This window comes from Topomyia yanbarensis, chromosome 2 (assembly GCF_030247195.1).
Source record: "Topomyia yanbarensis strain Yona2022 chromosome 2, ASM3024719v1, whole genome shotgun sequence".
Classification (NCBI taxonomy): Eukaryota; Metazoa; Arthropoda; class Insecta; order Diptera; family Culicidae; genus Topomyia; species Topomyia yanbarensis.
This window is the reverse complement of record NC_080671.1, coordinates 324,733,018-324,760,604: the sequence shown is the minus strand read 5'-3', so window position 1 is coordinate 324,760,604 and position 27,587 is coordinate 324,733,018. Positions and strand designations below refer to the sequence as shown.

The 27,587-nt window shown below is 39.1% G+C and overlaps 1 protein-coding gene and 1 pseudogene across 1 annotated transcript in view; one reads left to right on the top strand and one right to left on the bottom strand.

Moving 5' to 3' along the window:
• Positions 1-3,616: 3,616 nt before the first annotated feature.
• Positions 3,617-14,864, bottom strand: LOC131680573 (ribosome biogenesis protein BOP1 homolog; annotated as a pseudogene).
• A 9,718-nt stretch (positions 14,865-24,582) lies between these two features.
• Positions 24,583-27,587, top strand: part of LOC131683793 (transcription factor SPT20 homolog) — a 46,080-nt gene continuing 43,075 nt past the window's right edge. The window contains exon 1 of the mRNA XM_058966104.1: positions 24,583-24,960. Within this exon, the coding sequence (XP_058822087.1) occupies positions 24,939-24,960 (22 nt within the window). The 5' untranslated portion in view covers positions 24,583-24,938. The remainder of the gene's footprint in view (positions 24,961-27,587) is intronic.

The following is a 27,587-nucleotide window of genomic DNA, read 5'->3' as shown; positions in this document are numbered from 1 at the left end:
TTAGTGATATTAGGCTTAAAATTAACGTAAACATATTATCTGTCATCTTAAATTCTAAAAAATCCGAAAAAAAAAATCATTTAAAGATGGTCAAAAATGCACTTTTTTTAAACTTTGGTCGCTTGCATCACTAAAATTTTTACATATGATCGACACACATTATATGTTTTTGGAAAGGGCATCTCAGCACCTTTCAACTTGCATATTGAATAAATTAATTGAATCATTTTGACACGAAATATTGACTAAAAACTACAAAAAGTGCTCAAAAACGAGTTTTTTGAAAAAATCATAAAATCGCTTCTTTGAACAAAAAATGAATATTGTTGTGTTCAGCGATTAGTCTAAAAATACTTTTTCTTGAAGCTTCATTTTTCTTGTAAACTAGTGTTATAGACGTAGAGTGGATTCTCACCATACATCGCACCTCTTGGTTTCGAATTGAGAATATTTGGCAAGAATATTTGTCAAAACAAATGTCCTGTGATTAGACCGGGTTATTTTCTATACTCATTAAAGCACAAATGTTAAAAACCTATTGGTGAACACCTTCAGTTTTAATAAAATCACCTTCTTCAAATATCCGCTACTTAACCTCATTCATATAGTGCACCGAACAAAATGGCAACAGCAAAACTCACGAAAACGAGCGATCAATTACTGCTTCACATCTGATTACATTGCCACAAATATATTAATCGTTACACTTTAACAAAGCTTTATTTTACACTGAGATTATCTATTCGTTAATCTGCTATAGAGTACTTGACAATCTGTAACAGTATTAGTGTGTTCGACGATTTGTTTTCCTCCACCTGTCATAGGTGGAGAAAAACAAATCGAAAATAACTTTTCAGTCGGATTATTTTCATGATGAAAGCTGACCAACCGGCATTGTACGTCTGCGGAATGACTTTTACAACGACAAAGAGCATTTCAGCACCATTATAAATACTTTATGAGAATTATTTCAAATGTTTAAATTTGCTGACAGTTTTACATATGACAGCTGGAGGAAAACAAACCACTCAAGTGGTGTGTGTGAAATGATTTGCATAGAACTCTATGAATGGGTTTCGTAAAGCAACGTAAAATCACAGATAGCAGACGCAGTGGCGGCATTATGAGAGGGGGCGAAGGCGGCAGCCGCCCCGAGCGGCCAAATTTGCGGGCGGTATATGCTACTAAAGATATTTTAATTATTTATTCGTGATTATTAAGTTTCATTAATCGCGATAAACGTTAAGCACAGGTGTAACGTTTCAATTCATATTGCTTTTGCGCCTATGGAAAAATAAGTGTCCACGATTAGGACGACGGATTTGACGGAACAAAACAATATATATCTGAATTTGAACCTCAAACGTATCGATCTGAGCAAATGCAAACAATTTTTTTTTTATTCTGGGCTGCATCTTCGTTTCATAGCTTAACTATTTTTCAGAAAAAAATCTGTAATGGCCTCTTTACTGAAGTGAACAAATTAAAGAAAACCTGTTCTAATCCGCCTTTCTCATTTATCCGAACTATTGTCACGCTTATAATAAAATCTCACTTTGCGCGCGACTGAAAGGCGCATCAAATATAGCCGCAGTTGCTCCGCAAGCTGTTTTCAGTGGAGCCACTAGACAATGAGACAGTCGAACATAAGCGAACTATAGGAGCGATAGGCGGTTTCTACACTGAAAATAATGTTGCAGTAGATGTGTTAACAAGCCTGCTCTTAAAATTACTATTCGCCAACATAGTATATGTATTAGATAAAATTGTCAACAAAGCAAGAAAATATTAAAACATACTATGAATATCTACAGATGTACATAGTACGTTTAACTATAGCTTATAATCATGCTAAGAAAAACTTATACTTAAAATAATACTACCAGTCTTGTAACCATTACTAGGCATTATCACAATAATTCTAATCTTAAACCCAAATATGGTAAAAATAAAATCACCATGACTATAATTTTCAACTAATTATACATGCTTTTTAAAATAATCTTTGTAATGTTGTGGTAGGAATTACTAGAGTTTTAATTTCAGTGTATTATAAATTTAAAGATATATAAGTGCCGCCATTTTGCGAAAAAAATTAGACGCGCGTTCGCGTTCAAGCTCGGTAGTTCGTTATTATTAAAAGCATAAGATTTTCTTTATCGTATAACCGTTTTTTCTGCGGATTTTTCCTCTTGCCGTAGACGGTGAAAACTTTGAAATAATCGTGGACGATATTGTTGCCGATGACGGCCTAATCCAAGGTAAGAATGTATTACGAAAAACAATTTCCGAAATGCCATAAAAACGAAGGGGTAAAATTTTAAAGGTTCCGAGGATATTTCTGAACTTCACGATCTTATTGAATCGAGGAAACTGGATCTGGCAATATACGCTATCCTAATCGGTGAGTTCTTGGTCATTGTGCTATGGTCTATTTATTAAGCAACATGCCAATGTCAAAAATAGAAATTTTCAGGTCACACTTCAATACCTCCAAATACTGGGTGAAAAGGCGCTAAGGGACCATTCATAAATTACGTAACGCAAAAATTGCCCAAAATTGACCCCCCCCCTCCCCCTATGTAACAAATTGTCACAAATTTTTCCATCCCCCCCTCCCCTGTTACGTAACAAATTCCAAGAAAAATTTTTTTTTTCTTCGATGAAAACATGTTACGTAACGATCTAGTTAACACCCCCTCCCCCCTATGTCACAACTTGTCACAACTTGTCGTACCCCCTCCCCCCCTAAAAGCGTTACGTAATTTATGAATGGTCCCTAAGTGACATTTTTTCAGTGGCTAAATGGTCAGAGCACAAGCACGCTCTTCGCCAAAAGTTAATGATATAGAAAAACAGTGTTTCATTTGCCAGATCCTGAATCCGCGACGATGAGGCTGGGAAGAGCAGCTACGTGGCTCCAACTGCGATCCAAAAAATGATACTATCTACTACCGTAACAAGAAGTTTACTGGAGGACATTCTTTCAAGAAACTATCACGCACACCGGTGTTTAAATAACGAGACCATGAAGGCATTATCTCACACTGTGGTTGACTATTACATAGCCAATCAGTTACATTTCACACTCCCGGATATGGCAAAATTTGCGAACCTTATTTCTTCGATGTTTCCCCCAGAAATTTCTGAAATATATTTCATAATTACCTAACAATACTTATCATTAGAAATATCTGGAAAAACAATCAGATTAGTCGACGCACCAAAACCCGAATATTCAACTCGAACGTGAAATCTGTACTACTATATGCCAGTGAAACCTAGTGCGTGTCAGTGGAGAACACGCTACACTGATAGAATATATTCCTAAATAGCTACGAATTAGTTTCGTACTGACAATTTTCATAAAATACACGAATTTTTCGTACATATGATGAATCATTCGTAGTTCTATTGAACCACTTTTATTTTTTATTACGAGTTTTTCGTGAAATCCGCGAAACGACTTTCGTTGGCTTATTACAAAAAGGCTTCGTTAGGCAAACGAATTGTTCACTGTTATATACGAAAGACTTAACAATATTTACGAGCACCATTCGTCAAACAGTCAACGTCAAAAGAGTTTCAATAGAGGTAGAATATGGAGTCCTTGTTGCTATACGTCGCAGGATCTCACCGGATGGAACAACACAAACTGAATCAGCCCCTTGCTCTTCGAAAATGGCAACTGTGACCGTCGTTTGGACAACTGATGAATCAATACTAAACGATTGGCAGGTTCCAGCATGACTGATAACAATACGGAAGACGGATTTTCGTTCATCTTCCGTAACTTCCATCCACTGGACGGCAGTGGCAATACGTTAATTGTCAACTACTTCGGATTTTGGTGCCTCCGCCAGCAAATCGTCTGTTTTCGATTGATTGAACTGTCGCCAACATTAGGATTTATCAACAGCAGTCGCTTTCCCGAGGCCACTGCCACTAACTGTTCGGACACCAGGACACCACGAGCGAACGATGTCCCTCGTTTGAATAGTTTGAAGGACCGTGCTGTCGAGACTTCCCATACTGAATCCCTCGGAGATGGAAGTTTTGGAATTAGATATTAAAACAAGCAGTAACCTGAGTTTATTTACCACGAGGACACAAATACAGATTCAAGCACCTAAGAACCGTTCCCGACTGTATTTGCCGAATTAGGGAATTTCTCGGAGCGAATTGCAATTTTGAGGGATATAATGCAATTTTCTTTTCCACGGTTCTTCCTCGTGACTGTTCCATTCGGCCAGTTCTCGTTCGTTAACTAAATATTCCAATTGTGGATTGTAGCACTCAGCATGTTCCGGTAGCGGTCTCTTAGAAGCTGAACATGATCATGAATGCGACGTATTTCTTCCTTCCCATGATCGGTGTCCCAAACCATGTAGAACTTAGGGCCTTTGTTCAAAGCGGCTTGCTTTTCTACCTCGGCACTTGTTTTAATCCAACCCATCTTGAGTGCATGAACAAGGCCAAGGATTTTCAGCTTCTCCGATTTACTTGGCAAAAATGAACGCTTTTGATCCGTAGTATTATGAATGGGCATCTTTTCTACTTCTGATGTGAACCAGGGCTGCAAAGACTAATATTAGAAAATTCACTAACGAGCGATAATTAACCTGATAATCGTCGTACTGGTCATCCGGATTTCTCACAGCCATAATACGCTTGATGAGCTGAACGTCTTCGTCACTCAGCACAATATTTTGACCAGTTTGTAGATTCTTAACAGTTCGCTAAAAGTTCGGATCTTCCATCTTTTTCAGAAAATAATCGATGGCATCAGTTTCCGGCAGTTTGGTCAATTTGTTTGCATCTTAATCGTATCCAACGTGTTTATACTCATCGTACCAGTGCATCGGAATGTGTTCCTTATATCCTTCTCGTCCGATGTATCTCCAGCAGCATACTCGTCCTGGTTCTTGAAGTGCGATTTTTTTCTGGGAAGACACCTACGCCTGTAGTTTTAACTGGTTTTTCCAAAGCAGAATCAATTTCTACCAGCTTTTCATCTTCTTTATTGGCTGCCTCCAGAAGCTTCAAAGTTTCCTCGCCATCTCACTTTCATGTGATTGCTTATTTGTGCCACTTGAGCTGGCCTTCGATAACGATTTGTTCCTCATTGTTTGTGTTAATGCTTTAGGCTGTTCCGGTTCTTCTACGTCTTCCTCAAACTTCAACTCATTATCACTTTCCTCCTCTTCCGATTCAGGAGAACTATAGCTATTTACGTCATCTACTGAATCGACTGTTACTTGTTCTGCGTCACTATCGTCGCAAGCGGATTGGTCCTCAAAATCTGAATCGGCACTTTCAAAATCTTGAACTTCGTCATCGGATTCAATATTCTCACCCTCTGAATCTGAGCTATCCTCATCGTTTTCGTTGTTGATGTTTGTGAGCAAGTTGTCCTAATTACAAAAAGAAAAACTACAAGGGGCAGCCCTATGGGGTTGCACGAGCTGTAGACGTAGGACTATACTACTTAATGTAAAATATTTATTTTCTTAGCACATTTTTAGTAATAATAAATCAAACATTTCTTACGTATGGTTTAATCACAACCAATCAACATCGAATATTACGTATTGAACCAAACCTTCTTGGTTATCAGGTCATTTCATTTGTACTAGGTGATCGAATCCGATTAAACTTATTTAAGAAGATCTGAAGAAAGAAGACAGAAAACTGTGATTGAACTAATATCTGGAACTAAATCATTATAGAATAAGATTAGCTTGTAAAACCATTTCGATTGTGTGTGGTAAAAAACCCGGACCAGTGATAAAAATCAAATTTTAGACAATATAATCACATTTCATGTATAGACCAAGCATTCTAGTTATATTTTGCCATTATTATAACTTTCCTAAAGTACGCCTACAAATATAGCGAATGTAGTGGTCTTAATCATATATCGAAACTGTAAATATATAAGAATCGAAAACAATTTTATATATGCACAAGATGCGTTTTTGCAACGGTTTTTCAAGTGGCAGGGTATTCATTCATAAATAGGCTTTGTAGTATGTACCTATTAGTAGAATCAAAGTACTATAGGCTGAGTGGAAATGAATCACGTGATGGGGAAATGAATCAATGAATTGATTGAACGTAAATAATAAACTTTCGTTGTGCAATTTTGTAACAAATTAGATCTATCTACCTACATATTCGCCTCAAACATTAAACCCAAGCGCACAAAGCAAAATGAATCAACGCTGATGATGATGGGTAGAGCGAAAGAGACAACTAATACCACGACACTATGTTAACCGTGTTTGCAAATGGAGCTCGCATGTACAAACTATTTTGTGTACGAATACTTATACATAAAAGTGTGCTGGAAACACAAAAGATAGCATACGGACAAGCTCATTCGCACTCACTGGGTAGCGTACCTCCACAGGCAGTGTAACGGACTTCTAACTCAGCTACACTGGCTGTAAAAGCATACAGTGCAGTGCTTCGCCTGCCGCTCAAGAGGCGATTTCGCCGAAGCAATCCGTCCGTTTAAATAGTCGATGATGACGTCATTCATAGAAGCGTAGTGCGCTAGGTACGCAAATCTGTCGTGCTGGACTAGGGAAGCGCTATTTTCTGTGTGTAAATGCGCGATATTTTGACTAGGTTATTCATTATTTAAATTTTTAACGCCATGATATCAAAAATCTTTGGGTTTATCTATTGGAATCTATTCTTAGAAGTATTTCGAGGCGACATGCGCAAAAAAATTGTAAATTTATAGTGAAATGGCTGAATTATATGCGTTTAAAATTGGACCACTTTTCGTTACATACCATTTTTGTAGAATTTGCAACGTGCACCCCTATATCGAAAACAAAGACGTAGTCCTACGTCAAAAACAAACATTGAGGAAACAGTCGAATTAGATTATTTATAAGGCCAATTAAGCTTTAAACTTGTGACCAGATACTAGTATTCGACATAATTACCGTTGAAATCCGGATAAGTTGGGTTAATTTGCTCGCCTGCGGATCCCGTTGTCTTTAAACTCGATTTGGGACCGTTCTCATTTTCCGTCTCCAATTCCGATGAGGTAAACGCCTTCCGTTTCCCCGCAAACCTAAACTAACTGAACTCTCCGGCAATGTCAAAATAATGATATTAAATACAACTTTCCTAAGATGAACGAATGAATTCAGGCGACCAATGAAATTGTTCGTAATATACATAACCGTTTATTAAAATAAACGAACCATTTCGTTTCATACACGAAAAATGTCTATCAACGATTACATTCGTGCAATGTGAACTATACTTCGTACCATAATAAAATCGAGTTGACCGTGGTGGTTAATTAAAAAAAATCTATGTTGTCAAATATCGATCCCAAAAGATCGACTGAGAACAATAAGAGGCTAATAAATACGAAAACTTTTCTAAGGTAAACGAAATTAATTCGTGCGACCAACGATATCGTTCATCATATGCATAAACATTTATTGAAATAAACGAATCACTTCGTTTCATTCACGAAACATAATGTCGTCATCAACGATAACATTCGTGCAATGTAAACTAAATAGGTAAAATTTACGAAAACTTTCGTTCAATAAGCGGCCATTTCCTCGTACCACAATAAAATCGATTTGGCCACATCGATTTTTTTTAAATTTAAACAAAATCGATGTTGTCAAACATCGATCCCATAAAATCGACTGAAAACAATAAGAGGCTAATAAATACGAAAACTTTTCTAAGATAAACGAAATGAATTCGTGCGACCAACGAAATCGTTAGTAATATACACAAACGTTTATTAAAATAAACAAAACATTTCATTTCATTCACGAAAAATATTGTCGCTAGCAACGATAACATTCGTGCAGTGTAGCTTTCGTTCACCAATCGGCCATTCTTGTTCATGAAATTAACGAAACCTACCGTTTACAATACACGAAAATACTTCGTTGCAGAAAACGACGAATGAGTTCGTGCATTGCATGATCGATTTCATTATATTTACGAATTTATTTTATCAGTGTACGGCTGCACGTTTTCATCAGGGGGCCATACACTAATTACGTAAGGGAATATGGGGGGAGGGGGAGTCTCAAAATATCTTACGAATTCTTAGGGGGTTTGTCCTTTCTTACGTAATATCATAAAACAAGAATGAAAAATGAAATCAATATAGAAAATAGTTTTCATAAGAAAAGGGTACTATTTCTTATTTCTGCCATGAACATGTATATTACACAAAACGAGTATATATTGTACATCATGGTCAAGGAAGGGCGGACCTCGAATTAAAGTATTTTCCGGCTGGATATGATTCCTAAATTAGTTATGGAATATTGTTGATTGTTGGCTGCGTGAGGAGCGACTAATTTGTCGATGGTGTTGGAGCAGTTACAGCAATTTCTTGACTCTTTATGGTACATTGTTCTGTTCAGGAACTGGAGTCACCATGGAGCCTTACAAGTTAGGAAGCGTTGATACCGTGTTATTAGGCTAACATCCTTTTTCAAATTTTCGCTTCCGCAAGGTAGCCGGAAAATGTTCTGTCATGCGATTGTCAAAGATCTTGTAGACCGAATATTTGCAGAGTGTGAACTGTATTTGACTTCAAGAAAATTCGTAGATAGCCAAAATTAAGATGCTAATAAAATTACTGCTGATGATTACAGTTGAATTTTGTCATTAATTTTCTTGTAATAATTCTTTAAGTATCGTTTTCGCTATGTTTCTATTTAATGAATTAACAATATGCTTTTTTAATTACGAAAATCATGATAAGATCTTACGTAGGGGGGAGGGGGAGTTCACCAAAATCTTACGAACTCTTATCAGGGGGGGGGGGGTGGAGGTGAGGTTGAAAAGTTCTAAAAAAACCTTACGTAATTAGTGCATGGCCTCTCAATAGATGCCTGTGGTACATAATTCGTGCATGGTGGCCTCACAACTGGATCTCTAATGCTGAGCTCCATCGTCGATGTCATCAGAAGCCGATAGCGACAGAAATTCGGGAACGAAAGTGGAGGTGGTCGGCCACACTCTGCGTAGGGGCGGAAACGAAATCTGCAAGCAAGCGTTAGACTGCAACCCAGCAGGACATGGGATGCATGGGCTAAAACGCACCCTCTAAGGAAATATGATCATAACTCATATATAGAACATCAATTGAGAGAATTTAATTAATGATACCGTTTAGCCAACATTCTTCTCAGTAATCACTATCGTAGCGCTTTGTAAAATATTCAAAAACATGAAAAATATTCAATTCTACAAAATCATTCAAAAATACCTTTTGAAAAATAAGCGGGGCAATACGCACCTTTGCAGGGAAAAATGCATCACAACAACGGGGCATAATGCACTACAACAATGGGGCAGGATGCACCGCAACAACAGGAGAGAATGCTCGGTGAACAAGCAAGTAGTTTTGTTTTCTGACGGGATTTCACAAAAGTGTACCATTAAAAAGCCTTCGGTTATGCAATTAGTAGGTTTTTCAGAACGATTTTTCTGTTTTCTAAAAAAATCAGAAAAATCAAAGAAGAGTGCATTTTGCCCCGGATGGAGCAGAGATATAAATTTAGCAAAAAGTGAATTATTTAGTAAATTTTTCATGTATAGTGCGACCGAATAATGAACAATGGTATAAAAAGAACTGGAATACACTGATATAATAGTAAAACAGCATGTATATGAGCTGGAATTCCTTGTTGCACGAGCCACAATAATTACATGAGAAGAGCACGTTATTGTTTTTTGTTTATTTCTCGAGCTCCTATTGATGTACGTTTATCAAACTTTGACAATGTATGTTTACTATGGTGGACTTCCGACTGGTGTTACCTCTTTCTAGAAATTTACAGCGGTTTTCGATATAAACAAGGGGTGCCCCGGGGGTGCGTTTTACCCCATCTTCCTCTACACAGTAGTATCAAATAAGGATCATGTAGCGGTCATGTCATATTCAGCAATATTGTTCAAATTTAGTAGACCCAGGATGGTTAGTTTGCGCCAAGAGCTAGGCAACCTATTACGTACTTCCTGCACGTTCGTACGAAATGACCTTCCCTAATCTGCGGATTTGCAATGTCAGTTCATTTCGTCCCAGTTCGGCAAACGTTTTGGAAGTTCGCGTAGTTTGTCCGCTTTAGTTGTCCTAAGTAATTAATGTGACGTGATAGTACTGTGAATTTGTCTAATTCTTTGCTCTCCCATCCAAATAGCTCAGATCAAGTTGAAATTGAGTAGATAGTGCTAATGACCCCGTTGTGCAATAGCCACACGGCACTTTTCATTTCGCACAGATTCTACGAACAAGATAAAGGAAAGGGGATAAAATCACACGCGCGCAGGTCCAAACGCAGGACGAATTCGAACCCAGTACCGGCCTGCTGCCGGAAGGAAGGACGGTCCATCAACAATCCGTTTTCGTCAATCGCCCGGAAAACCCTCGCAACTTTTCCGGCCGATAAATCATCAACCAGCAACCAACAACCACTGGTCAGAAACCGGCGCGGCCGATCGATGTGATCGCCCGTCATCGCAGCAGAACGATCGACAGCAGCAGCAACCAACAGTAGCAGAAACAACTGGTGAGTCGTATCGTTCTTGCTAATTAAAAGTCCTTCCGTTTTAAGTAGCTCCCTGCACGTCACTTCCAACCTCGGACATTCATAGACCACATGCTCCGGTGTCTCCTCGACGTTCTCACACTCCGGGCACAGTGGCGACGTTGCGTACCCGAACCGATGAAGGCGATGGACATCAACCCGGATGTAGCCTACAGTATGACAAGCGACGTAAAGACGTGGAAAGTAGTAAACAGAGTTATGATGTAGAACATGACCGTCTTACAGCGGAAACGGCGTGATGGACATCGAGTAACGGTTTCGGGAGAGCAATCACCGCCAGGGAACTCTTCGCAGGAATAAGCTAGATCCACCACCGAGGACTAGTCGAGTACACTGCAACAGAGCACTGGGTATGAGTCGTCAAAACGCCAGCGAACCGGACGTCACGCTCCATCCGGAATCGCCAGACCGACCACAGCACCACACCGATTGTTGTTCCGATAGAAAATAGCGAAAAACAAAGAAGAATCGGTACTGGGAGAACTTTTTCCGCCACGCAACTCTCCGTTAGCGTAAGCTAGATTGACCGCTGAGGACTAGACTGAGTAGACCGCGACGAGATAATGCCAGTCGCGGGTCATCGGGGCACCAGTGAACCGGACGCCCTACTTCATCGGAATCGCCGAACTGACCTCGGCACCTGGCTGGTTGGCTCGCCGGGCTTTCGAACTTTTCTCGCCGGGGAACTTTTCGTCGGAGTAGGCTAGATCCATCGTCGGGGACTAGACCGAGTAGTTCGCGAACAAGTCGGAAGCTCAACGAGGAAGTGTTACTAAATGGCACAAGGGAACTGAAGGGGTCAGCAAATTAGACAGTCTGAAGTTTGCCGCCCAGATTGTCCTCGTAGGGGAAGAGCACTAATTCTAGACCTACAGCTAGCTTTCCTACTACCATACAGAAATTGCCACGTGTGGAAAGTGGAAGGTCGAAAACTGGTAGTGTGTCGAGGATGGGTGCTGTGCACATAAAAAAATCTCTACCCGAAGTAATGCTCTAAGGTAATGCCGGGGAGGAATCAGGTTCCGTGAAAGATTCGTTGTATTAGCGGATCGGGTGACTACCCAAACCCGTTTCCTGAGTTGTTGGTTTTTGTACTTTTTTCCTGCTCAGAATGTTTTTGAACCTTTTTTCATATATATCCCCTGAAAATTTTTCTTGCTGCGACACTGCCAGGGGTACGTAAAAATGTTCATGGAGTTTAAGGAGGCTTTCAGCAATGAATACCACATAATTGAACTATGCAGTTTCAGTGAGAAATGCAGATTTTTTTGATTCGTTTGTTTTAGGCCCACTCAAATAACCAATCGTTATTAAACAGATGCTCTCTGTAATCATTTTTCTAGCACCAATAACGACATCCAGATTCAGATCAGAGTTCGGTAAACGGATTGTGAGTCCATTCTTCTATCTCTCCCATCTCATTATGTCAACCATTGTACTGAACTAATTCCACAAGAAAGCAATGTGACAAGACAACAATTATGATGTATAACTACAATGTGATGTCACAAATTTGCAGCAACAGTAGCTGCATTCTATTACGTATGAAATAAAAAACGCTCACTCCTATCTAATTGCATTAATCTAACGATATTGTTTAGTTACTGCATGTAGCAAACATGCAGCCTCACGAAAGAAATTAACTAAATCACATGTTATGCCATGGCCACTATTATTTGCCAATGGGAGAAAGAATGTCGAGGAGACGAACAAATTGTACAATGAAAACAAAAAAAAAATGAAATATACCCAAAACAGGTACGTCAACAATAAAAACCGTGATAGCTTTACATAAGTGTTCCTCTCCTTCTCTCCGCGTTTCCTCGGCTTTTCTTTCTTGTTCAAACACTCATTTTCTCTTAGTAGATTAATTTATTTCTTCCTCTTTTAGCGCCTCACATAATAGACAACTTCTCGAGCTGCACTTTATAAGCATAATAGGAAAACTGCCGATCTGCAGCCAAGTGGATTGTGCCGGACATTATATTTGCGACGCCGGTCCGGCTGGCAGGCCAGACGAGACGGACGGCCGCACTCGAAAAAAGGTGCATTTCGCGATTACAGACACTGCTGTACGCGCATTTGCGTGCATTATGAACCGAATAGAAATGGTCGCACAGCAGACGCAGACAGCAGCGCAAAAACAATTGCCTCGACGATGATATAATATCTAAAAGTGTATCAAATTTGATTAAAAATATGCAAAAGTCAGAAAAATTTGCCATGGCCGAAATCGTTCAATTTATAGTCTTCGATGGGTATACATGGGGTATGGGTATGGATGTACAGAGCCAATAAAGTATGAAATTTCCTGGCGCTCGGTTATATATGTACAGGTTGGTGTGACCACGACGAAGAAACGATCGGTGGCTGGCTGGTATACGAAATGGACTGGAAGTCGGAAAAATAATGGCCTAATGTTGGCTTTTGTACTACCGGCCAGTCATTGTACGGTGGGGCCATATCATAACATCAGTTTCAATCTGTTGCACTGGAGAAAGCGCAGAAATGGTTCAATTAAATCGATTGAGCCGGTGACAAGCGGATATACCAGCAATAATGTTCAGAATGATTTGGAGGAAAGCTGGATTGAATGGTAGTATGATGAATAAACTGAATGGACTGAACGACATCCCAGTCATAAAGTTGTCGTTTAAGATTAAGTACCGCTACTTTAAGAAGGCTTTAGATATGATGAATTGGATTGCTTAGTTCAATCAATATAAAAATATCGACAGTCCCTTCTCATATTGTTATGCTTAAACTAAGAAATGGAATCACCACTTTATACTTCTCGTTTTCTTGTGGTATTTCTCAATAGAACTCTTTTGTTATTCAAATATGCATCTATTGATGATATTGTATAATTTTCTTTTGATTTGTGACAAAAATACAATAGGAATACCACGACGTCACATTCTGTAGTCTTTCATTTACGGCGAACATGGATTGGAGAGTATGCGAAACGTATACGCGTAGCGACCAACAGGCGATTCGCTACAGTATCGGTTAACGGTACCCTGATGCAGCACAGAGAAGGATGACCAGTGAGTGAAAGTGGAAGATGAAAGCCTTCGACAAAGACCTCTTCGATGAGGCAACTCGGCCGAACGGCCGCACCGAGAACGTGGATAAGGCTGACCTAACAGGAAGGATGATGGCGACATGTGACGCCACAATGCCGCGAAAACTGGAACCATGAATTAGACGGTGTCCAGCTTACTGCACTGATAGAATATATTCGTAAATCGCTACGAATTAGTTTCGTACAGACAATTTTCATAAAATATACGAATTTTTTGTCTATTTGATGAATCATTCTTTTAAAACATTTTTATTTTTCATTACGAGTTTTTCGTAAAAACCACGAAACGAATTTCGTTGGCTTATTACGAAACGGCTTCATTAGGCAAACGAATATTGCTTCTATAGACGAAAGTCTTAATAATATTTACGAGCACCATTCGTCAAACCTGACGGCGCCGGTGATTGAGTGGTAAGCGTGGACGCTACTCATTCCAATTTGCCTGGGTTCAATTCCAGCCGAGGTCGTTGAGATTTTTCTGAGGTGAAAAAATCTGTGGTCACGTCATTCTTCGGAAGGGAAGTAAAGCCGTTGGTCCCCGGTCTATGAGTTTGGTGGATCGATATCTAGTCCAGATAGTGAAGTCACCTCTCTGGCGTCTGTAAAGAAGAAGTGATTCAACTTCTCTACTCTTACTAACAAAAATATCCTCCTCCTGTGATACTTGTGGAGTGTGCAGTAGTATATACGGCCTCTAGCAAAAGCAAGTATCGGACTAAACATTCCTTCCCTTTCCTCCCGCGATCTACGTTCGGACCTGGCCGGCGCCGGTATTGATCAATACATTAGGATTTCCAGGAGTTGCACATTGAAAGATGTTTCGCTACTCCCAAGCATAATTATCTGCTTATTCTATGTGCAACTTCAGCTAGTCCAGATCGATAATGGAGTGTCAGCCAGGGGTGGTCGCACAAGCTCAAGCTCAAGCTTTACGAGCACCATTCATCAAACCGTTAACGCCAAAAGAGCTTCAATAGAGGTAGAATGTGCTGTCCTTGTTGCTATACGTCAGATAATTGATGATCATCACGACGGTCTCGGTCTTACTATTCAGTAACCGTATACGTGTTCGCCGGTTTCAGGAAGATTTCCTGAACCTCTTTCGCTTCTAATTGATCCAGAATCCTAAGCAGTACGGATTCGGTCGGATTCAGTTGAGACATCTCGAACTGTTCGTTGGTTTTGTATGAATAAGTTTGAGTTTTTCTCTCTTCCGGAATAATTCCCAAAGAAATTCGAGATCGTTTCATATTCTGCCGCAACAATGTCAAGGTAATAAGCTATTAAATACATAAACTTCTCTAAGATGAACGAAATGAATTCGTGCGATCCACGAAATCGTTCATAATTTACACAAACGTTTATTAAAATAAACGCAACATTTCGTTTCACTCACGAAAAATTATGTCGTTATCAATGATAACATTCGTGCAATGTACACTAAATATGTAAAATTTACGAAAACTTTCGTTCACCAAGCGGCCATCTTCAGTTCATGAAATGAACAAATCCTACTATTAACAATGCACGAAAATACTTTGTTGCAGAAAACAACGAATGAACTCGTGCATTTCACGATCAATTTCATTACATTTACGAATGTATATTTTCAGTGTGGTGGAACGAGAGGCTCAGTTCGCAACGCGCTGCTTGTCTCAGAGCCAGAAGGCGGACTCTGCGAGCAATATCGGAGCCAGATTGAGAAGATGACAAGACAGCGTTACGGGAAACTAGGGCCGCAGATCAGATTGAGCAAGTCAGATTGCCACAAGGAGCTGTGCCGAGAAGTATATCCCTGGGGTTACGTGTACCGAGTCGTGATGGCGAAAATGAAGAGCTCGACAACACCAGCTGAAATGTGCCTGGGTAAGCTGAAGATAATCGTCGAGGGTCTTTACCCGAAGCACGATCTAACTATCGGGCCACCGACACCGTACGGCGAAGAAGGAGCAAACACAGACGATCGGCAAGTAACTAACGATGAGCTCAGTCTACTTTCTACTTCTGCCCAAGTCAGACGTACAATCGAACCAAGTGAACAACAACTAGTAATCTCTCGATCTAGTGTGCATTGTCTCGAGAACAAAGGAAGCATTTCATTTATTCTTGCTATCATGAGTAAAGTTGACGAAAAAACTCTGTTCCGACCCAACCCAGCGGTCGTTGATTTCAAATTCTGTTCAATACGATTGAGTTTTCGTGAAGTGGAATACCTGCTGAAGTTGAAGATGCAGCTTAGGCTTAAGAAGGTTATGTATCTTCAGTATCATCATCTTCGCAATGAAGTACTCGTATCATTCAACACGTTAGCCCAAGCCGAACGTTTCGTTTTGCAGAACAACTTGATGCACGTGGCTGAAAGTGATAAAGTTGGAATTAAGATTCCCGTTTATATAGAAAAAGACTACTAAAGCTACATGACTTATCACCACGTACCCCTCCTGATCTAATAGCAAAATTCATGTCGCAATACGGCGAAGTAGAATCCGTTACACCTGATACGTGGAGAAATTTCTTCGCGGGTACACCTAACGCTGTTCTTGTGGTGAGGATGCGAATCGAAAAACCTATCCCCTCCCACTTGACTATAAAACTCAAAACCCACGAAGCCACTATTAATCAAACTACGTTATGCACCCATGAGGGGTAAACGCCTACGTGCAAGTATTGTAATCAGACAGCGCACCACGAACAACCTTGCATGGAAGATACAGAGGAGAATGCATATCTAAGTCCAAGAAGCAGGAAAGAACATCTGATCACGAGCACCAAGTCACTTTTAACGATGATAGTCTTGATGTGAAGGACAGGAGAGAATTAAATGATCCCCATGACGCAGTAGGCGAGCCGCGAAAGAAGGTCTCCGCTCGCAATAAAAAGTTGCGCGCACGAGTTCCAACAGATAATTAATAATATTTGTTTTTATTTTTTATCCATATTGTAAACACCGTGTGTTTGAGCCCTGTCAAATAAACAAAATAATAATAAATAAATGATGAGCTCGCAGTAGCATCGAAGCGCCTGAAATCAAAGGAAGCCCCCGGTTCGGATGGAATACCAAACGTGGTACTGAAAGCTGCGATTCTAGCATATTCGGACGTGTTCAGGATGGTGCTGCAGAAGTGCTTAAATGAAGACAACTTCACCGAAATGTGGAACGTACAGAAACTGGTGCTGCTGCCGAAGCAAGGGAAGCCATCGGACGATCCGGCCTCGTATAGGCCCATCGCCCATATGTCTTCTGGATACACTGAATACAACTCCTGAAAAGAATCATCCTTAACAGGCTGACGAAATGCACGGAGGGTTAGCGCGGGTTGTCCAATATGCAGGTGGGATTCCGCAAACGATTATCGACAGTGGATGCAATTCGAACAGTGCTCGAGAGTACTGAGAAGGCATCTAAACAGAAGCGAAGAAGAGATCGATACTGCGCTACGATAGATGAGAAGAATGCATTCAACAGCGCCAACTGGGAAGCCACCGCTGCACAGAATGAGGGTTCCCGACTGTCTATGCCACATCCTGAAGAGCTATTTCCAGAGCACATTGCTGCTCTACGGGTCGAGCGAAGGGCAGAAGCCAACGAGAGTCACACCGGCGTTGCTCAGGGCTCAATTCACCCTCCAACTCTTTGGAACTGGATGTACGATGGGGTCTTAACACTACGGCTGCCCAGGAAAGTGAAAATCGTGGGTTTCGCGGTCGACTTGTCACTAACGGTGATGGCTGGATGAACGGGGTCAAGCTGCAAATAGCTTACCATAAGACGGAAGTTTTATTGGTCAGCAACTGCAAAGCGGTTCAGCGGATGCAGGTCGACGTCGGAGGGCACACAATTGCATCGAAGCGTGCACTGAAGCAATTGGGAGTGATAATCGACGACCAGTTGAGTTTTAGCTACCACGTCGACTACACCTGCGAAGAGTCGGCGCGAAGGCAACGAACGCAATAGCGTGAATCATGCCAAACGTCAGCGATACTCCAATATGGGGTTTTTGCCAGGGGTGCAGCGTTGAAAACCAAGCGGAATCGTGAAAAGCTGTACAGGATATTTAGGCTGATGGCCATACGAGTTGTGAGTGCTTACAGAACAATTTCGTTGGATGCAGTATACGTTATCGCCGGGATGATCTCCATCTGCATCACTCTGGCTGAGAACGTGGAATGCTACCAGCGGGCAACTCCAAGTAATGCAAGGAGACTCGTTGGCTAAAAGGCAACAGGAGACGCGACAACGCGGAGAAAGGAAGGTGGACCCACCGACTCATTCCAAATGTGTCGGCTTGGGTGCATAGGAAGCATGAAGAGGTGAACTTTCATTTGACGCAGTTTTTGTCCGGCTAGAGATGCTTCCGGAAGTTCTTGCATCGGTTTGGACATGCTTTGTCACTCATTTGCCCGGAGTGTGTGAACGTGCAAGAGACACCTGATTACGTGGTCTGCGAATGTCCTAGGTTCGAAGAAGTTCGTAGGGGTATGCCTGGTGTGACAGTTGACAATGTCGTCGAAGAGATGTGCCACTGCGAGCATACCTGGGACGCTGACAACAGAGTGGTTACGAGTATATCCTTCGAGCTGCAAAGAAAGTGGCGAAGGGACCAACAAAGTAGCGCCATTGGCTAGAAAGTCGCCGTGAAACCACAAATCGAGTTTCGAGAGAAATACCGCCGCCAGGCAACTCTCCGTTGGTGTAGACTAGGTCTACCGCTGGGGACCAGTTGAGTAGTACGCGAAGTAGCACGGGGTTCGGGTCGTCGGGTCGAACTGGACGTCAGGCTTCACCGGAATGCCCGGACCGACCTCGACACCCTATCGGGTGGCTCGTGGACAGGCTAGATCCACTGTCGGGGATTATACCGAGCAGACTGCGTCTAATAGCTAGTGGGTTGGGGTGTCAGTGAACCGGAAGCTACGCTCCATCCGAAATCGCTGAATGGACCTCCACACCTACTGGCTGTCCCATTAAGTAAGCTAGGTCCACCGCCGGGGACTAGATCGAGTAGATCGGGACGAAACGGGGAGCTAAATGGCTCACGGAAACGAACATGCCCTGCTCCACTAGAACCGCCGAATTGACCTAGACACACGGTTGGCTGGCTCTGTTTCGGGAGGATTTTTCCTCGACGGGAAAATCTCCATCGGAGTAGGCCGGGACCATCGTCGAGCACTAGACCGAGTAGTTCGCGAACAAGCCTGAAGGGAGTTGCGGTACTGAATGGTACAAGGGAGCCGAGTTGTGGTGCTGAATGGAGCAAGGGAGCCGAAGGGCTTGGTAAATTAGACAATCTGAAGTTTGCCGCCCAGATTGTCTTCGTAGAGCACACTGTTTGGTTTCTGACTGTCATGCAGAAATTTCCAGCCTGTTTGATGGAGAACTGGTGGTGTGATGAGGAGTGGTACTATGACCCTACTGAAGAAACTAACTATTAAGTAGTTGAATTATAGTGGGGGCAATGAACATAAAAAACACGCCCCGTTGTAATGTCGATTCTGGACAAGAGCACTGGCTATTAGCGGGTCGGGTGGCAGCCCAAACAAGTCGCCTCTGTTCAGTTTAGTCATGTCATGAAACTGAATAATTTGAGAACAACACTAATTGAAAGTAATTGACTCTCGTAAGACAGATGTCTTCTATTTAATTCCACTATGAAATTAAACAGAACACAGCTGTCTCTAGAAGGTTAATTGAGACATTCCACTAAGTCGCTCAAAAAGTTTCGTTTTTAGAACAGGTTAAAATTGTAATTGTTTTTAAAACATGTTGAAACAATGTAGTTAATGTAAAAAGTGTAGCCTACGTTCTAAAATATATAGGTTTCATGACATTACCATGTTTAGATTAAGAACAAAACGAATATGTACCTGTTGAAGTTTATATTTTATCGTAGTATAATGTAAAGACAGTTATAGTGGTATAGACAAATGAATCCTTGACATTGCTGTGGTTTGCATCGTCTATATTACTAGAAATAAGTTCATTCATTAGCTGTAGAGCCAAATGAAGAGTACTTCAAAAAATCTATTCAAAATACTAACGAACAACGGTAAAAATTATTGTTTCCATATATACGTGACGGTTGAAAAGTGTAGTATTTTAGCGGTGGTCTTCTAAAATTGCAATGTTTGTGAATCTGTTAATGAAGTTTTGTAGCAACTGACATAGAGTAGCGTTGATGTTAACAAATTCAGTTGTCGCATGTGAAAACTACTTGAAGCATTTCCCGAAATTATAAACAGCAGTACGCTTCGTTCGAGGCTATGCATTATGGAGTATGCATGTAGATTTTTTTGATAGCCTGAACAACGTTCAAATAATGGATCAGCTTGACGGAGGCACACTCCATCCGCAAACACCGTCTTCCAAATGTCAGATTACAAAGTTTGGGAAGGGCTTAGAGTAATTGCAAAGACTTTTTTGGTGGAGAACAGATCGAAAAAATCTCCCTAGAAACAGGATTCGAACCTGCAACCCTTAGGATTCCGGTCCAATACACAAACATTATAGCATATCTCTGGGCTATGATGAAGTCCCAGAAAGAACACATGATTATCACATTGGCGAAAGTGATCGTACGCTGCAGACTCAAAAGTGAGATCACACACAACCGCAGCTGCCACCCAACACTATTTAATTTTCCCACTAGATACCAAGACCGGGATTTTTCTTATCGTATAGTGTCTAATTACACTGGATGCAGCTCACCTTAGTTAGTGTGTTAGACCTTTTGCCATTGTCGGGCATCTATATCATCTGTACGGTGTACGGTGAAATGTATGTACACTACCCGAGCAGAGTCTGATAACAAATTGAGAACTAAACTTGATGTTGTGATGTAGTAGGGAATGATTGCTCAGGTTGATATCATTTTGGTCGTTTTAACGGTTAAAAGATCAAAATCGAAAGCAGAAAAATTGCACTATGACATCAAACAGAAAACTATTTATGCTATCAGTGAAAGCAAATTGAAAACTCATTGAGATGGTGAAATATTTCATTGATAACAAAATAAGTAATCATTTTGATGTTCGTCAAAGAAATAGAAACAAACATTTTTTTTCTAAAAATGTAAGCACATCAAAATGAGATCAAAATATGATGTCATATCTGAAAAAGTTTAAACTGATATCAAAATAAGATTTCAATTTGATGCTCGATATCAAAATATGTTGTCTATTTGCTGTAATTTTGATGTTGGACTTTGCTCGGGTACCCATCAAAAGTTTGGAATCGCTTCAATAAGTATTGCAACATCCACAATGAATATTGCAAGACCCTCCGAAAAGTTCGGCATTACTTAGGAATCATATGTAGGGGACGGTGGGGAGTTGTGAACACCGCGAATTCCCGCTAAGCTATAGCTGATAAAAATGTGGTAACTACTGTTACTAAAATACTGTCATGATGTCACTTTCTCATTAGCAAATGTTGCATTAACTCATGTTCTTCATGTCCAGGTAACTAGCGACTATTTATATAAAACAAAAAGTTTTTTTTTACTAAATTGCATTTGTGGTATGTGGAGTCGCTTTATGTAGCTGATTTCAAAGTAAATTAGTGCAAAACTTTCCTTGGGTAATTGGATTTCATCGACAAAAAAAATTTGGATGAACCGTATATTTCAGTGGGTTATAGTATTTTTTTAATAGAACGGTATCATAATTTGAAAATCTGGGATGAATCATACATATTATAATATAAAAATGTTCAATTTTTTTGCGAAGAACAGGATTCTGCCACAATTTTAATTAATAATTTTTTTAATCGCGAATTCAGGTGGATTGGCGCGAATCATGTTATCACCGACCCATTGCGAATCACATCACTTTTCCATCTCATCTTTTGTTTAGAAATATCTTTAAATTTATTTTCTATAGCCCTAATAAAAATATATCACAAAAATATTCCATCTCTTCTACTTTTTGCGATGGTTCACAACTCCCCACCAAACTAAAAAATGCCGATTACACGCATTTCACACATTCTGTCATATCTCAAACAAGACAATGATTTTTAAAATTGCTTCAGCCAGTGGATGTATTAAGGTGTCCTTAACAAATACCAGGTCTAACATTGGAAATCGGCCAATATTTATGGTAGTTATGCCCCGAAAACAAAACTGTGTTCACAACTCCTCACCGTCCCCTACACATTTCGTCGCTGTTGTGCTATCTTATGACATACGCCATTTTGGGGTAAACTGAATTAGATATGCCACATTACTTGCCTGAAAAATCTCTACAAAGTGGAGTTTACAGAATTTTGACAATCTGCTTGGTTACTGAGATATAGCGAGAAACGTGCTGAGAAATTTTTAATTTTTTACTTCAAATGACTGTGTCTAGGGATTGGCTCAAATTATCTTGATGTAAAAGATGTTTTTATATGTAAAACTATCTGAGAAACACAATGGCATAATCATTTTCAAAACAAAAATGCACGAATTATGAGAAAAAATAAAAATTTAAGTTTTAAATTGGAAATGTAGCGTATTTGGCAACACTATAACCAAAAATAACTACTTTTTCTAGATTCTCTCACTCATTTCCTTCAAAATGCATCTCATCGATTGTTCATATACCAAATGAAGCCAAAGATATGGATAAAATTTAAAAATTGCTGATTTTTTTCTATGGAAAATTTTCCATGCACGATTATGACACGCTATACAAATTTTGTACACCTGTGACTCGTGTGAGTGCGACTTTTGTTTACATTTATAGTGAAAACTCGCAACATAGTCAACCGATTTTCGTAATATTTGAGAGATTAATACAGAATGGATAGAAGAATCAATTGCCTTCTTTGAATTCTTTGTACAATTTCTATGTTTCAAGATATTCAATCTCAAACCTTAAAAATCGTTTTTCTCGAATTGTGCTAAATGGCGCTTGACATAAGATAGCACAACAGTGACGATTTGCTCTCGTCAGCAAAGTTGTTCTGCAAGCCACGGAGATCCGGCAGGTGAACATTTTAGTTATGGATTCTGTTACAACATGGCGCTAGCGTACATTGTGAAATTGCGTCTTTTGAAGGTTTGTTCAAATGTTTATGATCTTGCGCTTGACAGTTGTTTTAATTTGTAAGTCTACCACAACGTTGTGCTAGAGTCTATGTAAAATTATACAGTTTTGGACTTGTTTCATCTGGTGATCCCCATTTCCTAGGAAATAGATCTCAGCGAAGTTTGATGGGTAGTGTCCCTGAAAATCTGTACTGGCATAGTACCGTAAACCGGGGTGACATTGATCACTTTTCGAAGTAATCATTACATATTTTTAGACGCAAAACGTTTTTTTCAAGTTTAATATTTTTAAATCATGTACTGATGTATGGAGAACAAGATTGGATGGTTTAACCTAAAATTGTCCGCTTGCAGCTATTTTTCCAAAAATAATTTCAAGTTGAAGTCCGTTTTCGTATTCCGGGGTGACTTTGATAACCTACATCACCCACATTAAGTTATTGATGTCAATGTTTTTCATTCAAATGTTTGTTTAACCTGTCTCTGGAAAAATACTCACTGTTAAATAGATGTTAATTGGTATTATACAAAGCATTTCAATATACTGTAAAATTCGAGTAACCAAAATCCGTATAATTTGTATCCAATTAGAATAAAATATTCTGAAAACCTTTAAAACTGCTAAAATTGTTTTATTTCAGTTCTTTATCAATGTACAAAAAGTTTCATCCATTTTAACACGTTGCAATATCGAACAACAAAAAATGTTGCGAATTTTAGCTTGAAAAAATTTAAAATTCACAAAAAATGGTATTTAAAATAAGAAACTCTTAAAAGTAAATTAGGCACATCCCACTCTAAAGGAAAATAAAAACTCGCTTGTAATTTATTACTCTTGCTCAAATCTGAGATTTATTTGTTTTATAAAAAATAAACACTTTACAAGGCTTCGTAAAAATAAAGTTAAGTCAAATTTCGGTTCTTTGTAGTTTTTGTACCCAAAAACCGAACAATATGCTCAAAAAGTATAACAAATCTGTATTTAAAAAGTTTAGAGTAAAAATCATTTCAAATTAAAATGATTGGGTAGACTATCCTGGTTTAATAAGCGATCTACGAAAAAAGTTTCGAGTGATCAAAGTCACCCCGATGATCAAAGTCACCCCGATGATCAAAGTCACCCCGGTTTACGGTACCCATGAAATAGGTTGAAATTGTCTACTGATAGGTTCTCTATTTCTAGGTAAAATTTGTTGAAATTTGGATAAGGGAGGGGGGTTCGACAAGTTGTTACATATTGTGACATAGAGGGGAGACGGAGTAAGCTAGATCGTTGTTTTTCAAGGAATTTGTTACGTAATAGGGGAGGGGGGGATAAAGAAATTTGTGACAATTTGTTACATGGGGGGAGGAGGGAGTCAATTTTGGGCAATTTTTGCGTTACGTTATTTACGAATGGTCCCTTAGAAAATACGTTTAATAATCCGCTTTTATGCAGTCGCATAAAAGCCGCGTTAAAAAGTATTCAGTTGAAAGCACTGTCCAAATAAGAAATTCAACGATTGCCGTTCAGATAGAAGTATGTTTATGTATCTCATGCATTAAAACCACAACTTTGTTCGACATACCAGATGGCAGAGGTGAGGGTCTGCCGTCGACCATCCTAGCGTAAGCTTTGATGATTCCTTTCCCTTTTCGGTTTGGTATTTACACCGGGCTTCCTTGTGCTCTCTCATTCGCATAAAAGCTCTCCAGGTGTGATCTCGAGAGTGCATAGAGGGCTGCAGGTGAGCTTTTCGTAGGTGGTCCGCTCTCCGCTTCCAGCGAATTGCCGTGCATTCATAGCTTCTCAGCTGGTCGACGCAGGAGCCTTTCGGAATGCAGTAAGGCGCCACGGCGGCTTCGTTCGATTATTCGGCTGATTTATTCTCCACTCTCCACGCGACATGGGAGCGCATATTAGAGACGGGCTTTTGTGGTTTCTTATATTATAAATGCCAAGTACGAAGCTGCATCCATCTAATTTGTGCACCGAAAGAGTTGCGCTAAGCATGTCGGTCGGAAAATTTACCAAGAAAAGTAGTGGAAATCTGCAAACGGCTTGTTAATCCGCGTTCAGAGATCGAAGCGAACAGGTCGTGTTTGTGTTGTGCTGCTTCTCGTTCAAGTGCCATTTGCTGCTGTCTGTTGAGTGGAGGAAGATCTGCTAAAGGACTTTATTGAATCAGACAAATTCTGTGCGATCCAGTGTCAGTGTTTAGTGCGAAGATGTGGTTAAAGTTGTTCATCGGTGAGTTTTGCAGTTACGTTTATTACCTAGATCATTTCGATAGTTTGGATCAATTTTCCGAATGGTAATACGGTTTGGTTCAGGCGGTGTAGTGCTCGGCGAAGTTCTCTCCTATCAGCAGCAGCTGGGAAGAATTTGGAGATTGGATGCAAAAGCCGTTTGGTGGCTTCTCGAGTTTGGAATACGTTTAATTTGTTAATGAATTGATCCACAATGTCGCGTAATTTATAATATCCGGATAAATAATTAGTATACGTTAATTATTGTGGCAGGAGCTCAGCTAAACCAGTTCTCATTTCGAACAGTTGGGAAAGCTCATGTTCACGATTTACAGTGAAGTGATATTTTGCAAGTTTCGCTGTAAGAGATGATAGAAATATTAAATCATATGTTAAAATTCCATTCCCCTACATTTCAAGAATGATATTTTGTAGGTTACAAATGCACCACGTCATGCTGGTGGTTTGTGATCTGCGTGAAAGCATGGAATGGTTGGAATACATGTTACCTGAGTATTTTTTAGACAAGGTGGGCTTCGGATTGATTATACTAAGTGACAAGTGTTATTTGTTTGCCTTCTGAAACCTTCTGATATATTTTGGCAGAAAAAAGTTAGTAATTTGCTTTAGTTTACAGAGTGTTTGGTTCATAATAAAGAATCTCTTGAGGGGTGATAGAGGATCACATTTGAGCATAAAAATCGTTATACACCATCAAATATTAACTGTTACAGAGCGTTATTGAACTTTTTTTTGAAAATAACTAGTTCGTCTTTAAATGCCTCTAATTTGTATTTTGTATTTTAAATCGTTTAGTTCCATTGAAATGGTGAGAAAATATTTCCTATTGAATGGTATTCTCGATTGTTTCAGTTAATGAGGTTAAAAAATCTTTAAGAACTAATTTATTTAAAAGTGTTATTGATTTTTTTTATCGATTTTTCGTTCATTTCTCGAAACTCATCACCATTTTAATGATTCAGATTGTTCTTTTGGAAGAGCTGCTTAATTTGCTCTTTGACTTGATACACATATCTTTTCTTCTTTCCACATGTTTGGGTTTTTGAACCTGAATACTTTTATCTTATTTTCGCCAATACTACCTCTAATTGAAAAAGTATGTCACTTATTGGATTCTTTTTTGTTTTCATTGGAAAGCCAAGAAAATTTTACAGAAAAAAATGTATTAATATTATTTAAGTGAATTTAATATTATTTTAGAAGTAAATTAGTTTAAAGTTAGTGTTATTAGTAGCATTTTCGATAATTTTCTTAAAATAGTAAATAATAAACATCGCCATGATTATCATAGAAATAATACATCTCAGTAAGTTTTACAATTCTCTCTTTGACTCCAATCAATTATCTCTTTTCGTTTTGAACAGAAATTATTTTTGTCACATTTCGAGCCCACTACATTAGCGGTGACGTCATGCTGTGTTCACTATTAAATTGCAGTGAACTGAAAAAAGATAGGGATAAAGTGTCAAAAAACTAGTTATAGATAATGTTAAGGGGAAATTAATGAACAAAGCAACGATACATTTTGTTGATTAATAATTAGAATTCATACAAAACTCTTCGTAAAACACTCATTTTGAGCTATTTTACTACTAAATAGTCATTTAATACACTTAACTAAAAGATATTTGTACATAAATCGGTAGGGAATTTTCATAGCTTTCTAATTGAATCTTGGGAATAACGATATAAAGCATATTTTTTGGACTAGAGTCTTTTAAGAAATTGTAAGTCGATTACAAGAAAAGTTTAACAATGAAAGTACAAAGAAACGATAAAACATGCAAGATATGAGAACATCATTTAATTTTCTCACCTTTCCAATGGGACTAAAAGATCTCAAATAAAAAGTATACTTTTTGAATTAGAGGTATTTTAAGACAAATAAGTTTCCTACCAAAAAATTCAATAACTTTGTAATGGTTGAGATTTGATGGTATATTTTCACCAAATATAATCCTCTATTACTCCTCAAGAGCTTCTCAACCAGGAACCAAACACTCTGTATTACAAATTGTTAATGTCTCATGCCGATTGATTCCATCTCATAGACATAAATTTTAGGTTAAGTTGCTTTTTAATCGTAATTCGTGATATTTAAAAATTGAGGAGTAGTTCAATGTTTTAAGCTATACGTTTAATTGGTTGGTTTTCGTGGTGTATACGGTAACTCATATTTCTTATATTTAGAGAGGTCATAACTGTTATTTGTAGCAATATATGATATTATTCATTTTTAGTAATTATATAGGATTTATATAAATATGAATTTCGCCTCATGTCGATAAGAATTACTGTATAGTATTGTATGCGATCTTGGATCGGTACGGTCGTTCGCTGGAACACCTATATTATAAGCACCTTTTGAGCAACTCATTCATATTGCTGATAAAATTAGTGAATCACCATCTTTTAATTTTTTTTTATTTTATTGCGGCTACAAAATATGATTTTTCAAGGCTTACTTATATTCTATTAATTATTTCTACGGTTTAAATACAAAATAATTTCATTTCTGGAAATAGTAAAGCCATAATTTGTTTTACAAGGTGTTTTTGCATAAATCGTTTAATAAAGTGTTTCCAAAAATAACTTACTAGTTCAGTA